Source organism: Natator depressus, chromosome 22, assembly GCF_965152275.1.
Source record: "Natator depressus isolate rNatDep1 chromosome 22, rNatDep2.hap1, whole genome shotgun sequence".
Classification (NCBI taxonomy): Eukaryota; Metazoa; Chordata; order Testudines; family Cheloniidae; genus Natator; species Natator depressus.
This window is the reverse complement of record NC_134255.1, coordinates 18,773,643-18,790,442: the sequence shown is the minus strand read 5'-3', so window position 1 is coordinate 18,790,442 and position 16,800 is coordinate 18,773,643. Positions and strand designations below refer to the sequence as shown.

The following is a 16,800-nucleotide window of genomic DNA, read 5'->3' as shown; positions in this document are numbered from 1 at the left end:
AAGGGAATAGTACATTTTAGTGTCCAGCAGACCACTTCCTGAGAAGAGCAGCCAGTTATCTTCCTAAACTGCTTAAAATGAAACCCACTCACTATGGCAGTTCAAATATTCTACAGAGTACAAGTATCCTGAGACTGTGACGATGTGAAGGACAGGAGACATGGGCCTTTTCTCTTCTAGGGAAAGATCAGCAGCTAAACGAAAACCACAATGAAAGGTAACAAGCCCATGAACCAGACATTATCAAAGTCAAACCAGGGGTCCAACTCTTCAGTCATCCCAAAGATAATGCCTGGTTCATGGGCTTGTTAGCTTTTATTTGAGCACAGGTGAAATAAACCCCTGATTTTTTATCTGAATTTTTATTTATCGTCTGGAGCTCAGGTGTCATCAGCACAGTCAGAAGAACAGGCAAAACAGCACTGGGCCTCAGATACTGGGAGGATACTCCCTGTTCAGGAGTATTTCTGACTGGTGACTTTATTTATTTATTAAATATTGAATGGATACAAGTGGTACTAAAAACACACATTTCCCTTATGATTTTAGCATTCTTCTGTTATTTGAGAACACCAGATCTTACCTGAGCCTAGGCAAAACAATCTCTCCCACAAGCCTGCAGACACCCCGGTTTAAAATATAATCCATAAGAAATAAAGGTTTGTGTGGCACTTTCCCTGTTATCAACACTGTTTATAACCACCGCTTCCTGGACTTATAAGGCTAGTAGTGGAGTTACCTGTGAAATCCTAAATGGAGCGTATACTGTGTCAGGACTAAGTTCTCGGTCACCAGATTGTAGCTGTGGGCAAACTCTGGCTCCTTCTCAGTCACAGCTGGAATCAAACATGTTTCTTTTGCCAAGCCTTAAAGAAATTAAAAGCACCAGTGAGTTAACCCTGCCCCGCTGGGTCTGGGAAGGGGACTTCAGCACAGTCAGAAAGACCTGACTTGGTGTGGGTGATATTTTAACTTTTTTCAGCTTCTCCTTTACTCCTTCCCCACTGCCCAGCTAATCTGTTGCCTCTTTTTCCTCCTGGAGGGGCATGAGGTATAGTGTTGTAGGGAAGACTGAGTCCAGATGGAAGCAAATGCAACACAAGGTGAGCATAACATTTCCAGCATACCTACCTTTCATATGCACGTTCTTACTTCTCCTCTCCTCTTCATTCAGCTCTTTCAGGGCACAGTAGGTGGGATCGAAGGTGAGAAGTCTAGGAGATCTGGGTTTACAGAATGGCTGGCACAGTTTCAGGAGGGCAGCTCCTAGATTCATAAAGAAGGCATCTGAGGCATACATCTGGAAGAAGATCTCTGGCATCTGGTTAGCCCAGATTTTTGTACGGCCTGCATTGGCATGGAGACAGTTTCCAAGCCAGGAAAGAATCCTGTGTTTGGTCTCTGGAGACAGCTGTAACAGGTTCTTCAGCATCTGGTAGATTTTCTCATGGAACTGAGCCATAAACTATTACAAAAAAATAAAAATAAAATAAAATAAACCCAATCCATCACTGAAGGCATTTTTGAAAAAGGCCCATTTCACTTGCACTTTCCAAGGTTGGTCTGAGAGTCCACAGGTCATCCTAATCTTCTGGAAAGTCACTTAGGGCCTGCTTACCCTGCCTCTGGGAGCTAGCCTCCCAGCCTGGCTAGACAGACTCATGGGAGCTCTGCTCCAGCTAGCAGGCTAAAAATAGCAGTGTGGGACATTGCTGCCTGGGCAGTGACGTGGACTAGCAGCCCAAGTCCAAACCTGCCTGCCCCCTGGGTCCGAGCTCAGGTGGCTAGCCTGAGTTGTGGGTTCACAGGGCTATTTTTAGTGTGCTAGCTCGAGGGGAGTTAGTGCGAGTCTGCTAACCCCACGCTGGGAAGCATGCTCCCAGCTGGAGTGCAGACATACCCATAGGTGCTTAGGTATAGCTCCCACGCCCCCTTACCAGTGTCTCCTCTCAGAAACAACATGTGATGAACAGCAAAAAGGAAGGATGACACTTTAAGAGATATAATGAATTGTTTCAATGGAAAGTAAAACCAACATTCTTCACAGGTCACTGGGTAGAAAGATGGTCTTGTGGTAGGGCATGTGACTGGGAGCCAGGTGATCTGGGTTCTGCTCCTGGATCTGCCAGGCTCTCGATGGGGAACCTTTGTGATTGAGTTTTCTCACCTGCAGAACGGGGATTACAGCTATCTTCCAGGGTTTGTGATGCTTCATTCATAAATGTCTAGAAAGTTCTTTAAGATTTTGCACTTCTGCAGCACCTTCCATCTGAGCAATCCAAAGCATTTTACCCACATCTATGGAGTTATTCTCCCAACACCCCGTGAGGCCTGTGCTATCCTCATTGTACAGGTGGGAAACAGCATCACAGCACACAGAGGTGGAGTGACTTGCCAAGGTCATACAGCCACCCTGTGGCAGAGCCTGGAATAGAACCCAGATCTTCTGAGCACAAGTCATACATTGTAACCCATTACAAGGCTTCCTTTCCTTAGGAACACACACTGTGGTTCAATATTAGATAGTGGCACTGATACACTTCAGCTTGACCTGATGAATGTTGGACTCCTGCACTTTGATCTCTTGTGGACTGGATCGGGATGGATTCAGAAAGTATCCATGATTCTCCACTACGCCTGGGGTCTTTAGCAAGCAGGAGATGCTCAAGATGACTCCTAGCAGGGTCTTCTGATACATCTGCCCATTGGTGGGGTCCTTTGGTTGAATGTAGTCTACAAAAACCTAAAGAGACAGAAAATGTGCATGCTATTGTTTATAAAAGTATGAAGAGAACCTGTTGATTTGGGAGTGGTCAGAGAACAGTAGGAGTAGCTTGTTAGAGAAGGAATGTGGGAACAAATTATTTCACTCTCTTTTTTTAATCAGAGGATAAAGATTAATACATAATTTGAGACTCATGTAGCATGCTGCATGCAGCCAATACACAATCCCTTTACTACAGCTGGAATGCATGGATCATAGCAACACACTTTACTGAGAGTGCACATTCACCAGAGCAGAATGTGAGCCTGGCACATATCCAGCCTGTCATTTAGTAACAAAGCCAAAGCAAAAGCCATTAGCCATTGCACAGGAAGGTATATCTATATCAGACCCAGCAGCCTGTGGACGTATTCAGTTGCTCTCCTTGTTGGCAAGCTCATCAGCAAGGCTAAGGGTCAAAGTGCCACAGAAAGTGAATTACTCTCTTATGTAGAAGTAGTCTTTCTGGGTAATGGCAGAGGCATATTAGTGGGATAGTGTAGACGGAATTTGCCCTGCTGCTGCCTATGTAGCACTTTTCCTGTGGACAGCTGGCACTGTTCACCAGCACTAACACACACTTACCTGTGCTATATTTTTCTGTCTGGTGAAATAGAGGAGCATATCCAGATATGTGTACAGCAGGATCTGACAAAGGTCCAGATCTTTGATTCTGCCCAACAGAATATCAAACACAGGAACCATGACCTCCCCAAATGTCCGTACTTCCTCATCCATCGTCAAGGCTTCTATGACCTCCTCAAGAAACTCAGTCACATCTTCAAAGTCTAATAAAAGAAGTAAAGGGTGGGGGTAGAAAAACATTTAACAGAAATATTCCAAGTATTTTTAGTGGCTTCAGCCCATTAACACTTCAGGCTCATCTCATTATATAATCCCTCACCATCAGCCAATTAGGTAACACCACTTTGTCAAATACCAGCCATAGCAGGATGGCAGGTCATGCGTACAGCAAGTTGTGGGGGGCTGCATGGGTTAGCTCATGCTTTAGCAAATCCATATCTAGAGACTCCTGAGATACTGACTACTTAGCGATACATTAAATCAAGAGACAAGTTTTGCCAACGCATTTTAAGTTGGACCAATTGTGCTTGACAAGAACATTAGAAACATTCTTATCACTAGACACATTTTCCTCCTGCCAAGTGGACATAGTTGTGTTTTCACATGGGATAAGGACACTAAATAAAGGTACTTGAACTTCCCGATAGATTTTAAAGAGGAGGTCTCAGTATTTTATTCTGCAGAATACTCTGTTAGAGAAGGAGAGACTCCCATAGACCAGTTCTCCTCCCAGCACCAATCCCATAAATATTCACTGGACCCCAGGATGGGCCCTGTGTGACTGGTATCCATGGACTGCACTTTGGCCCAAAGTGTTAACTTCTCTAGTGACACAGAAAACCAAGAAAGCAGACAGCAATTTCCCCTACACTTTGTGTTGAAAAGAACTGAGCTGTTCACAGGCTCCATCCCATTTCTGGCTCTACTCCCTCCCGTTCAAAAGTTATTTTAAACTCTAGGGATTGACCTATTAGTTAAGGTTCCTGACATGGTCAGATGCTCCTCTTCCAAGATGTCTAAAGAGCTTATTCTTATTTCTTGCCCCTTAGGTAACTTATAAGTTTGGATTTTAATTTGTACATTATATCAGATCTGTTGTTTACAGTAGGTGAAATCCTGGCCCCATTCAAGTCAATAGCTAAACTCCCTTCGATTTCAAGGGCACCAGGATTTTACCCATTATGTTTATGAAAATATACAAGACAAAGAGTTAACAAAATGTCCAGATCCTCAAAGGGTAAAATACGGTTCAGTCAGCTTTGCACTCACCACAGTCTTCTGTTAGTGGGGTTAGTTTGTCTTGCTAGCATCAACTGGTTTACTTTCACCTTTACACAAGACCTTGAGTTTTCCTAAGGCCACAAAACTTGCCCTATTACTTTAGGCATTTCTCTAAGACTATCTACTGCTTACATGGCTCATTTGATTCTGAATGTCAAGCTTGGACCTTAAATAGAGTAGTTGGGTTTGATGTTCTTGTTATAAAGTGGAAAGAAAAAGCAATAATATTTGGTCATCTGAGGATAACTACTAACCCACCAGGAGAAAGGGGCCTAGTTATAAACTTACATGCTCCTCTCAGTGCCTCCAGCATCAGGTCCACCAGCTGCTCATAGACATTCTGGTTCACATAGATCTCGGAGGTGAGGAGAACAGTGCGAGTGTTCGACACAGTCAGATTCCTGCAGCGAACCGCAAAGGGCAGCAGGTTCTCTGGCACTTTGGTTATCTGAATGGAAAGAGAAATTGAGACAGAAGGAACGATGTCCCCTGAAGTGTACTGGTATATGTGGATAGTCTGCCAACTTGCTCATTTCAGGTCAGTAATCAGACCGCATATGATGCTACTTCCCCTTCCCAAGGCTGCTGCCTACCTACCTCTTCCTTTGCTCTCTGGAAACAGGCATATAAGTAGCGAAGAATCTGTTTCTCTCCAGCATCTCTATCTGCTGAAAGATTCTGTGTGCTGACAGAGGTCATGTAAATCAGGTGACTTCCTGGTTCCTGGAGCAACAAGCGGGTGAAGAGTGCCTAGACACACATTTAAACATATACTGAAAATAAACACACAACCCCAATGTTTAAAGTCACAACCCTCATCCTTCCCCCCATAAAAAAAATACCTCACACCAAATCATGGCTCCTTTTTGCCCATTAGGCTTTCCTTCCCTACTGAAAAATAAAGAGAGTTCAGTGCTAGCCCAGGGGTTCTCAGACTTTTTCCAGTCTGCTAGGCCAACAGCTTCTCCATCCACCTTCAAAATTTACAGCAGTTTTACTAATAGGCATCTGTAACCCTTGCCTTTGAAAACAAACCTGACAAGCATTAGCATGACACTCCGGTTAGAGGAGTGGCTCTTTACAATTTTTTGATGAGGTGGATCGTGGCAGAGCTGAGTACTGGAGCACCAACTCCCACTGTCCACTGTTATAAGCAAAGGCATTCTTACCTTCCACAAGGTGGACACAGCAAATTAAACTGGAGGAGTGGGAGAGGCCTTGGGATTTTATCCATTCCTTAACCATACTCCTAATCTGTATCTTCGCATTCAGACTCCCACATTGGCAGCAGATCTCTGCAGCCACTAGGAGGAGCTAGTATTAGGTAACCCTATAAGCACTCCAGCCACATAAGCCTGAAGTCACTTCCAGCCCAGTTGTCACAGGCAGCAGCACATTAGACCATGAGTGAACAAGTCTGCACTTGAGGGTAAAGTCTAATATGCTGTGCAGGGAAGGAGCAGAGTTCAAGTTACTGTTAGTAGCTGAGAGCCAGATTTTTTGTGCACTGTAAGAACTAAACCGTCCCCATCAGTAAAACTCAATTTCAGCTAACAAAACTCATGAACAGAAATGAATGACACCTTCTCCATTTGGCGAGGAATAACCACTTATACACTAACCCACAGCGCCTTCCCAGTACCCAGAATGCAGCCAGTTTGGCTCTGCGCAGCGGTTGCTTCCCAAAGCAGACTACCAAAAGAAGGTCTATTGTTAGCCTAGTCTAAAAACAAAAAAAGAGCGGAGCACACTGGTTTCTCAGTAACATGTGCACAAGTTAAGCTCTCCTCCCAGATCATTAGTGTTTTATGCAGATCTGATCTTTAAACAGGAGTCATTAAATACCCATTTGGGACTCGACTTTTGGGGAGATACTCTGCAATCAGGTACCTGCTTATTAATTGCTGCACCTTCTTTCACTCAGGACTGCCAGACACCAACCTGAAAGAGACAAGTTGACAGAGAAGTGGTGATACCTGTTCAATGTTTTCCATGTCAAGCCAGTCTTGTTCATCCAGTTCTGCAGCCATTTCCTCCAGATACACACAGCGAGCAGGAATTCCATTGCCGCTCTTCATGCTGGGATCACCTGGGGAAAATCAAATTCCCTTAAACAAATCACCACAAATGTGTGCCTACCGACAGAGCGTTCAGCACTGTGGACCTTGCCTGCTATAGGGAGCTAACTGCTGTAAACAACTATCAAATATTCCCATCCTCCCACCACAAGGTTTCCTGTAGCTTTTAACTTAAGGTTCAACAGAATTCTCTCTCCTCTGAGCAAGTAGTTTTTGTAATGATTGCTTAAAAACAGGTTTCACTCTAGAACATGATATACCAATTATCCTTTTAAAAGGTACACAAACGACAATACAACATCCACTGCACAACACACAGGTATACACGAGAATCCTGTTGAAGAATCAGCTTGGGAAAAATCCATTTTAATTGTAATATCCCAATGTTCCCTAAAGCCAGCCCCGTAAGAGAGCGAACTTCCCAATTCACACATACATACAGAAGCTCACTTTGCAAGAACAAAGTGTGCTCTACTAGGTATTTTAATGCCAGGCTAGTCAATCAACCTATGATTGGTTTCCACTGGGATTATCACATTCTTCTTCCACAGCCAAATGACACCAAGAAAGGTGCAAAATTCTTTCCTGCCTTTGGGAACAACTTTTTGTTTCAGAAAGTGGAAGTAGTAAGCAGAGGGACAGCCATTTTAGACTTGATTCTGACCAACAGGGAGGAATTGGCTGCAAATCTGAAGGTGGAAGATCATTTGGGTGAAAGTAATCATGAAATGATAGATGTCATGATTCTAAGGAAAGGAAGAAGTGAGAGAAGCAGAATAAGGACCTCAAAAAAGCAATCTTTAACAAACTCAGAGAACTGGTAGATAAGGTCCCATTGGAAGAAAATCTAAGGAATAAAGTAGTTTAGGAGAGTTTGCAGTTTCTCAAAGAGACAATATTAAAGGCACAATTGCAACTCTTCCAATGCAAAGGAAAGACAGGAAGAATAGAAAGAGGACAATATGGCTCCATCAGGAGCTCTTTAATGGGCTGAAAATCAAAAAAGAATCCTACACAAAGTGGAAACATGGACAAATTGCTAAGGAGGCATACAAAAGAATAGGACAAGCACGAAGAGACAAAAATCAGAAAGGCTAAGGCACAAAATGAGTTACACCTAGCAAGGGACATGCAAGGCAATAAGAAGTTATTTAAATACATAAGGAGCGAGAGATAGATGAGAGGAAACGTAGGTCCTCATCTTAATGGGGAAGGAGAGCTAATAATTGATGACATCAAGAAGGCTGAGGTGTTGAATGCCTATTTTGCTTCAGACTTCACTGAAAAGGTTAATGGTGATCAGTTGCTCAATGCAATGTTAACAACTTAGGGAAAGAACAGGTTAAAGAATATATACATAAGTTAGATGTACTCAAGTCAGAAGGTCCTGATGAAATTCCTCCTAGGGTACTTAAGGAATTAACTGAAGCAATCTCCGCACCATTAGTTATCTTCAAGAACTTGTGGAGGATGGGTGATGTCCCCCCAGAGGACTGGAGAAGGGCAAACATACCTATCTTTAAAAAGGGGAACAAAGAGGACCTGGGGAATTATAGACCAGACAGCCTAACCTTTGACACCTAGAAATATACTGGATCAAATTAACAACCAACTAGTGTCGTCCTCAAGGTGCTTACAGTTATAAGGAATACCCAGCATGGATGTCAAAAACAAATCACGCCAAGCGAACCTAATTTCCTTCTTTGCCTGGGTTTCTGGCCTAGTGGATTGGGGGTGGGGGTGGGGGGTGGGGGTGTGATTATCTTGATTTTAGTAAGGCTTTTGACAAAATCCAACATACCATTCTGATAAGTAAACTAGGGAAATGAGGTCTAGAGATGAAATTGTTATAAGATGGGTGCACAAGTGGTTGAAAGACTGTAGTTCATTGTCAAACTGGGGCAGCATATCTAGTGGGGGCCCACAGTGGTCAGTCCTGGGTTTGGTATTATTCAATATTTTAATTAAGGAGTTAGATAATGGAGTGGTGAGCATGCATATAAAATCTGCAGATGACACCAAGACAGGTGGAGTTGCAAGCACTTCGGAGGCAGGATTAGAATTCAAAATGAGCTTGAGAAATGGGAGAATTCATCTGAAATCAAGATGAAATTCAATAAAGACAAATGTAAAATACTTCACTTGGGAAGGAAAAAATCAGAGACAACTACAAAATGGGGAATAGTGGTACAGCTGAAAAGGATCTGTGGGTTATAGTGGATCACAAACTGAATATGAATCAATAATGTGATGCAGTTGCAAAAAAAGCTAATATCATTCTGGGGTGCATTAACTGGAGCATCCAGTTAAGATGCAAGATACGGAGGTAATTGTCCCACTGTATTCAGAACAGGCCTCAACTGAAGTACTGTGTCCCCTTCTAGGAGTCACACTCGAGGAAAAATGTGGACAAATGGGAGAGCCCAGAGGAGAGCAACAAAATGATAAAAGGTTTAGAAAACCTGAGCTCTGGGGAAAGGTTAAAAAAACGGGGCATGTTTAGTTTCAAGAAAAAAATGACTAAGGAGGGACATGATGACAGTCTTCAAATATGTGAAGGGCTGTTATAAAAGGGACAGCGATCAATTGTTCTCCATGTCCACTGCAGGTAGGAGAAATAGTACTGGGCTTAATCTGCAGCATGAGAAATTTAGGTTAAATATTAAGACAAACTTTCTAACTATAGGGGTAGTTAAGAATAGGTTAGACAATCACCTGTGAGGGATGGTCTAGATTTATTTGGTCCTGCCACAGTACAGGGGGCTGGACTTGATGACTTCTCAGGGTCCTTTCCAGTCCTATATTTCTATGAAACATCGAATAAATCACCCTGATGATCAAGTAAATCACTTCCCATCCAATCCCTACAAGTGAACTTTACAAGTAAGGGGCAAACACATCAGCACTGACTGGGGCTTTAGGAAAGCAAGATGTGAACTGTATCTTAGCTGTATGGTCATGCCAAGTGGGGATGATACAAACTCAGTTTTAGCGCTTTACATTTATTCCAGGCTGGAATGATTTAAATCACCAAGTGGAAAATCTCAATTTAAATGATCTATTTTAATCAAACTTTTCCATTTGTAGTTCAGTTATTTTCTAAAGAAAGGTGCATTCTCATTGGCTTGTATAACCATTAAAACATGTTGATTTACAACTAAATAGAGCCTTTACACTAAATTTGTTACATCTTTTTGCTACCTAGGAGGGTACACTATAACTATATGTATATATTTAAGCAATTATATAGCTTAATATTTTCAGATTCTTATTAATTATACATTTTTAGTATGTTAGAAAATGAAGAATGATGGGAAGAATCATAAATATTCATAATTTGAGCATATTCAGTCAGCTCTCAGGTAGAGAGAAGCTATGCAACACAAGTCTGAGACCACCAAGGTGGGCTCAGTGGATGATCCTGATGAGATACGTGATGGTGTCTGCTAGAGTCAGAGGCCAGGTCCCAAAGACTGTGACAACTTTGCCAGTCTTTTACACCCAGTAGCACAGCCCAAGTCCCCCACAGGACCAAGCCCTTAATACAGTACATGATCTATTTTGCCATATTTATAAAGCTTGGCATCCAAAGTTAGAATGGCAAGTGGGGGTGGATCTATCTTTATATAGAAAAACAGCCTTTAACTCAAAGTTTTTGATAGAGGCTCATGGATTCAGCATATTTATCTTTTATTTAAATGTTTTAAAAGCTTATAATAAATGTAGACCTTAACATATTTGTATTAAATTCAGATTTTAAATGGGTTGATTTTTAAAGGAAAACTTAATTTTTAAACCAGTTATTTAAAAAAACAAATATATTGATTTTCATCCACCCTGTTTTATTCAGATTTTTTCACAACACTGCAAAACAAACAACAGAAATTAACATTAGGTTCTAAACTCTTCAGGACAGAGACCGTGTCTGCCTGTGTGTTTGTATAGAGGCTAGCAAAACAGAGCCCTGGTCCTGATTAGTGTCTGGGTGCTACTGTAATACAAATAATAAATAATCATGACTGCAGTCTGCAGGCACACACATCTGACATGAGTCTTCAGACTTAATCTCAACCCCCAGGAGCCAAGATTGCCTCAGACTCTAACACACTCTCATAACTACTCCCATGGCTAAGCTATCGTGCTTGTAAATCTTGTAACCCTGAGAGCCTGGTGGGTAACACAAGTCTTCAGCGTATGTCCACTCACTGTTGTCGAGGGTGATGAGGAAGATCCTCTGGATCATGTGATTGATGTTGAGCTGCTCACACAGCTCCTGCTGGGAGCGGAAGGAGCGGCTGATCTCAGCCACAGAGTAGTCGCAGTCATCCAGACTCTCTGATACACTGTTATCCGAGTCATCTTGGCTGGCTGAGGTTTCCTCTGCTGGAAAAGAGAAGACAGTAAATGAACATGTCTATGGCGTGGAAGAAATTAACACTGTGGCATGAAGGGTAAGCAGTGCATCTCTGGGAACAAAAAGGGCTGAACTAACCCAAGGGAACACTATCAGTGACATGCACAAGTCGTTCCCATCTTTGTGCTGCCACTGATTTCAAGCACCTACGCTTAGGTTTCTACATACAAAATCATGAACTATTCATGATCTGGCAAGCAGAGCAGCAAGCACACTATGGCTATAGTGCAGTTCTGCTGAAGGCAGTGATGGCATAGGCTGGGATGTACAGCCTTTCGTTACAACCCTGCTCAGACCAGGGTTGGACAACAAGTCGATAAAGAACCCTGTGTCCTGTCTACACACTATATTCATTGATTGCCAGTGCCACTGGCACTGCCGTGGAGAAGAGTTACAGGCCAATACACTGTTTGCACACCACGCTGAAGAATTAAGGAAGCAATGGCATTTTGTTTTGTAGAATACAAAGTGCCATTTAAAAATATTTATCTGTGAAAAGACTATCTGAACATAGGCACCTGCCAAACAGTGCAAGTCTTAGAACAAGAAACTTAAACCTTTCACGTCAGATAAATTGCTACTGAAAAGCAAAGTAGACCTACCGTCACAACAAAATAAAATAGACTACTACTCTCTCTGCGTAAGAAACAAGTCACCCTGCCCATTCAGATTGGTTGGTGAACGGTCAAGGAGACATCCACACCCTTTCCCAAGCATTCTCCCCTCTTCTACAACTTGCCTTCTGCAATGGTGCATGGCCCAGTTCCTTCCTGGTCTCCCAAAAGACTCCCATATGGATGTGGTAAGACAAGAGTATTGCTTTAAATGATAATATTTAGACCTTATACACTAATGTCCATCTTTAGAACATTAATTCGTAAAGACTTCCTGTGACATAGTTGATATCATTATTCCCAAAATGGAGGCAGCAAAATTGATGCCAAGCACCCACAGCTCCCTGTGCTCAGCACCTCACGGGTAGGGGGGGTGGGAAATCAAGGCACAAGTGACCTGGTCAAAGCAAGAGTCAGTGTTCAGTCTGGGATCAGGACTCAGGTGTTTCTGGCTCCCAGTCCTGAATTCAGATCAGACTTCTCCCCAAAGATGATTTTCTAGTGGACTACAAAAAGGTTGTCTCAGCAATTTAGGGCCTGATCCAAAGTCACTGAAGTCAACTGCAAGACTCCCAGTAAATTCAATGGGCTTTGGATCAGGCCTCAAGTGCACAAAGTAAGATGCTATATTGACATACAAATAATACTGTGGCCACCTGACAATTCTGACTCCTGGCTCCTATACAAGTGTCCAGACCTGAAAAATATTTCTGTTTTTGGATGGTCCCAAACCAGCCCAGGGTACTGAACCTGAATAGTAAACGCATACCAGAGTATGATAACCTTTGTTGTTAGGGAAAACCCTCTGCAACTAGAGCTGCATTGTTTGGTCTCATTTCTCCTCTTACCAGTGAGCTGCCTCAGCTGCTGTTTTTGGATCGCTGCAAACTGCTTGGCATCAGCTAAAGAGCTGAAGAGGGCTGCAAAAGGGTTACTGGAGATGCTGTTGTTATTCTCTTGGTCTGTCATTTCACTTTAAAGTGTGCTCCATCCAGACGTGGGGAGAGGGGCTGAAGAAAGAACAGGTACGACAATTACAATGCAGAAGTTAACAGCAGCAGCTACAATTCTTAGTTTAAAAATAAAACCAGAAGTGCCTTAGTGGGGAGGATTTTTTCAACTAGGAATCCAAGATTTAAGACAATTTAACTACAACATCCAAGAACCCACCATTAAAAATAGCATGCTTGCTTTCACAGCTTTTAAAATTGAAGGAGTACACAAGCACTCTACCTTGATACATTTTTTCAATGTTTAAGGATATCTTTTAACTCACTAACATTAAGCATTGAACTGAAACTGAAAAGAGCAAGGGAATTCAGTTGTACCTTACAAAATTCATTTCTTGTTAAGGTAACTTAGCACCTGTTACAGTGAGTGATCTTACATGGAAACAGTCCTGCAGTATTGCAGACAAAGGCCATGCCTACACTAGCATTAATTGGGAGACCACATCCATGGTGGGAACACTAATGGAGACAGGACACAGACGTTTTTACAGCAATGTTGTCTAGATCTGCTGTCACTGGTAAGAATGCTGGGATCTGGTCTATGCTAGCACTCCTACCATTTCAGCACTACAGGAGCTGTACCATGGAGAGAGATTCTGTAGAGAAAACTCAGGGCAGAAATACCCAAGGATGTCAGCTAATGGTGGAAAGGAAACCCAGTCCATTTGTTGATCCTTACTATTTCTTCTAAAAGTTATTTATTCTTCATCAGAGCATAAAAATAATCAGATGCAACACTCAGCAAACCACTCCACCTGTCCTTCCCTACAGAAATACAGGCAGTATAGAAAGCAAAATAGCTTAATTTTAAGCCTAGAGTTTTGCTGGTTTACCATGGAATAACTTCCTAATCTGTAACACATGCAGCCAGATTTGGTTTTTAACGGAGGCAGTATTTCATTTATTAGGAACAGCCAAGGAACTAGCCTTGGCTGTTCCTATACTGGACTACAACATCCCTGTCAGACTGAAAGAGCAATTTATATTTATCCCCTTCTAGACATTTCAAGAGACCATGAATCGTAGCTTGTGGAATACTGCTGGGCACAAGTCAATCTAGTGCAAAGCCAAAGGACAAATTTACTCAGCCTTTTACACAGCTGATACTTGCAGAAAAATTCAAGGACTCAAAGTCACAATAGCAGTAAGTGCATTCCTTCTTTCCCCTCAATGGAGACAGAGTTCTGCATCAAATCACATTAATCAAGCTAGTGAAAAAATTTGAGCATTTAGGTTTATATGTATAAAAGTACTTGCTAATGTTTTATTTATTATATAGTGAAATGTCATTTAAATGACTGCTCTAACAGATATTCCCACACCCACTTTGTTGCTCTAAACATAGGTGGGCAAACTACAGCCCGTGGGCCGTCCTGCCCGGCCCCTGAGCTCCCGGCCGGGGAGGCTAGCCCCCAGCCCCTCCCCTGCAGCCTCACCTCGCTGTACCACCAGCACTCTGGCCCACCACTCCTGTGGGGCAGCGTGGCAGCACGGCTGGCTCCAGCATGGTAAGGGGGCGGGGAGTGGGGGGGTTGGATAAGGGGCAGTCGGGGACAGTTGGATGGGGCGGAGGTTCGGGGCAGAGGGAGTTGGATAGGGAGTGGAGTCCTGGGGCTGGGGGGGGGCGGTGTGGATAGGGGTCGTGGCAGTCAGGGGACAGTGAGCGGGGTGGGGGTTGGATAGGGGGTGGGGTCCTCAGGAGCGGTTAGGGTCAGGGGGTCCTGGGAGGGGGCAGTCAGGGGTCAAGGAGCAGGGGAGCGGGAAGGGGGTGGGGTGAATGGGGGCAGGGGCCAGGCTGTCTGGGGAGGCACAGCCTTCCCTACCTGGCTCTCCATACAGTTGCACAATCCCAATGTGGCCCTTGGCCAAAAAGTTTGCCCACCCCTGCTCTAACAGCTCTAATTCAAGCCAAAAAGTCGCTAATGTGCCACAACTTGCAGATAGAGCAAATGCAAGAAAACCCTAGAAGCACAATATTGTATAGAAGGGACTCCCAACGTTCTTCCGGTGAAAACCCCCTTGAAAGAGATTGACATGCCCTCCCCATGTCTCCTCATGCCACGCATCACAAGTAGCTGCATCTTCCTTCTGACCATTCTCTCTCTCCTGCCCATATCTACCTCAGTGCTCTCTGTCCTTTTCCTCTTTGCTTTCTAACTGTTGGGCTTTCTTGTTTTTGTTCTTATTCTGTAGCTCCCTCCTCCTTGTTTCCTCCAGGTTAGCATATCCATTGGTACTGGCTCCAGAGTGTTGGCGGACATATACTTCTGCTAAACTGCAGAGTGCCATAGGAGCACAGGAAGGAAACTTGAGTTAACAGTCTTTGAGAGCTGCTCCTGTGGTCAGCTTTGTTAGACAAGGCAGAGCCACTGTGACAGCAGGGACACAAAGCAGGTCAAATTCAAGGCTCTATCACTGCTTTACCCACATGCACAAAAACTCATTTGATTTGGTGGGGGTCATGCAACTTTCTCCACCTGCAGTGTTCTTCTCCTCTTCCTCATGCTCTCCCCCCTCACACACACACACTTTTCCTCCCTCCGCATCACGCACACAATTCAAAGAACCTGAGGATGGGAAACTTGTGCATGATAAACTGTTCCCATCATGCACCCAAAAAACATAACACCAGCACTTCCAGTCAGTATTTGCATGTGATGAGCAACTGATATCCTTTGTAAAGCCCTCTGAGATCTGATGAAAATCACCATATAAGAGCTAAGGGGTAGTAGGTGTAAACTTTAGCTCCCCAAAACTTTCGCTCTCGGCAAGTGAGCTCATACGCACAATGAGGGGTACAGCCAGTCTGTACTCTCCATTTAGCCCTAAAATGCGCCAGGGCTCCCACCTGTAAGAACAGCTACACAGGGTCAGACCAAGGAGCCACCGAGCCCAGGATCCCGCCTTCCAGCAGTGGGCAGTGCCAGATGCCGCAGAGGAACCAGACCGTTATTAAGCGACCTACCCCGTTGTCGAAGATTTAGGGTGGCTCGGGCCACCCGGGCGCATCCCTGACTATCCTGGCCACGAGCCGATGAGGGACCTAGCCTCCATGAACTTACCCACTTCTTCTTGAAACCCCGTTACGCTCCTGGCCTCAGGGCAGCCCCTGGCAGGCAGCCCACAAGCTCAGCCAGCGGACATCGCTCACAGGCGGGCAGGGACCGCGGCAGGCTCGGGGCCGAGCCCCGCTGACTCGGCCCGCGGCTCCCTTGCGGGGCCGGAGAGGGGAGCTGGGGCGCCGCCGCCCGGAAGGGGCCCGGGCCCGGCCCCGGCCCGGCCGCCCCCCAGGCTCCCCGCGCCGCAGGCCGTTCCGCAGGCCCGGGGCGGCGCTTCCCTTGCGGGGCCGGAGACGGGAGCTGAGCCCCGAGCGGCCGCGCCACCGCCACCGCCACCGCCGCCGGGGCGGGAGGGAACCGAGGCCCGGCCTGGCAGCCCCCGCGCGGGGAGCAGGGCTCCGCGGCGGGTGCCAGGCCGGCTCCAGCCCCCCGCGGGCCGCCCGGCTCCAGCCCCCCGCGGGCCGCCCGCCACGGGCGCGGGGGCGGAGCAGCCGCTTCTTACCGGGGCCCGGGCGCTTCCGCTTCTCACTCAGCCTCAGGCTGGCAACCGCCGACGTCACCGCGCCGCGCCGCGCGTCACCCCGCAGCGCCGGAAGCGCCTGGAGGCCGGGAGCACGTGGGTAGGCGCCACGTGTTGGGCGGGGCGGGGCGGGACGGGACGGGGGCCAAGCGCTGGTTTCTCACACCGTCCCGCCCCGCAGCGGGGGTGGCTCCCGCGCACCCCGGCCCCGGCAGTGCGGGACGGGGCCGGCGGAGCCGCGCGTGGCGCTCAGTCCCGGGCTGGCGGCCCCTCCCCGGGAGGCGCCCTCACAGCACGCGCACAGCGACGGGGGCCATCCGCGGGCGCCAGAGCTGTCCCAGGCCGTTGCCGCGCCAGGCTTGATGCAGGCCCGGGCCGCGCTTCCGGGCACCCCCGAGCAGAGCCGAGGTCAGGGAGGGGTTTTCCTCCGCGGAGCATCACTGCACAATTCTCCAGGGCTTGGTCTACACTTAAT

The 16,800-nt window shown here is 45.7% G+C and overlaps 1 protein-coding gene across 3 annotated transcripts in view; it reads right to left on the bottom strand.

Moving 5' to 3' along the window:
• UBE4A (ubiquitination factor E4A) overlaps positions 1–16,410 on the bottom strand; it is a 29,805-nt gene extending 13,395 nt beyond the window's left edge. The window contains exons 1-10 of one of the 3 annotated variants that reach the window (XM_074936912.1): positions 16,308–16,410; positions 12,585–12,746; positions 10,915–11,091; positions 6,607–6,719; positions 5,228–5,380; positions 4,919–5,078; positions 3,350–3,552; positions 2,552–2,743; positions 1,132–1,465; positions 740–866 (exon numbers count right to left, since the gene is read on the bottom strand). In XM_074936912.1, the coding sequence (XP_074793013.1) occupies positions 740–866; positions 1,132–1,465; positions 2,552–2,743; positions 3,350–3,552; positions 4,919–5,078; positions 5,228–5,380; positions 6,607–6,719; positions 10,915–11,091; positions 12,585–12,705 (1,580 nt within the window). In that variant the 5' untranslated portion in view covers positions 12,706–12,746; positions 16,308–16,410. Of the gene's footprint in view, positions 1–739; positions 867–1,131; positions 1,466–2,551; positions 2,744–3,349; positions 3,553–4,918; positions 5,079–5,227; positions 5,381–6,606; positions 6,720–10,914; positions 11,092–12,584; positions 12,747–15,808; positions 15,961–16,307 lie in introns of those variants that run through there. The other 2 variants (XM_074936914.1, XM_074936913.1) reach the window with 2 other exon arrangements.
• Between the last annotated feature and the right edge of the window lie 390 nt (positions 16,411–16,800).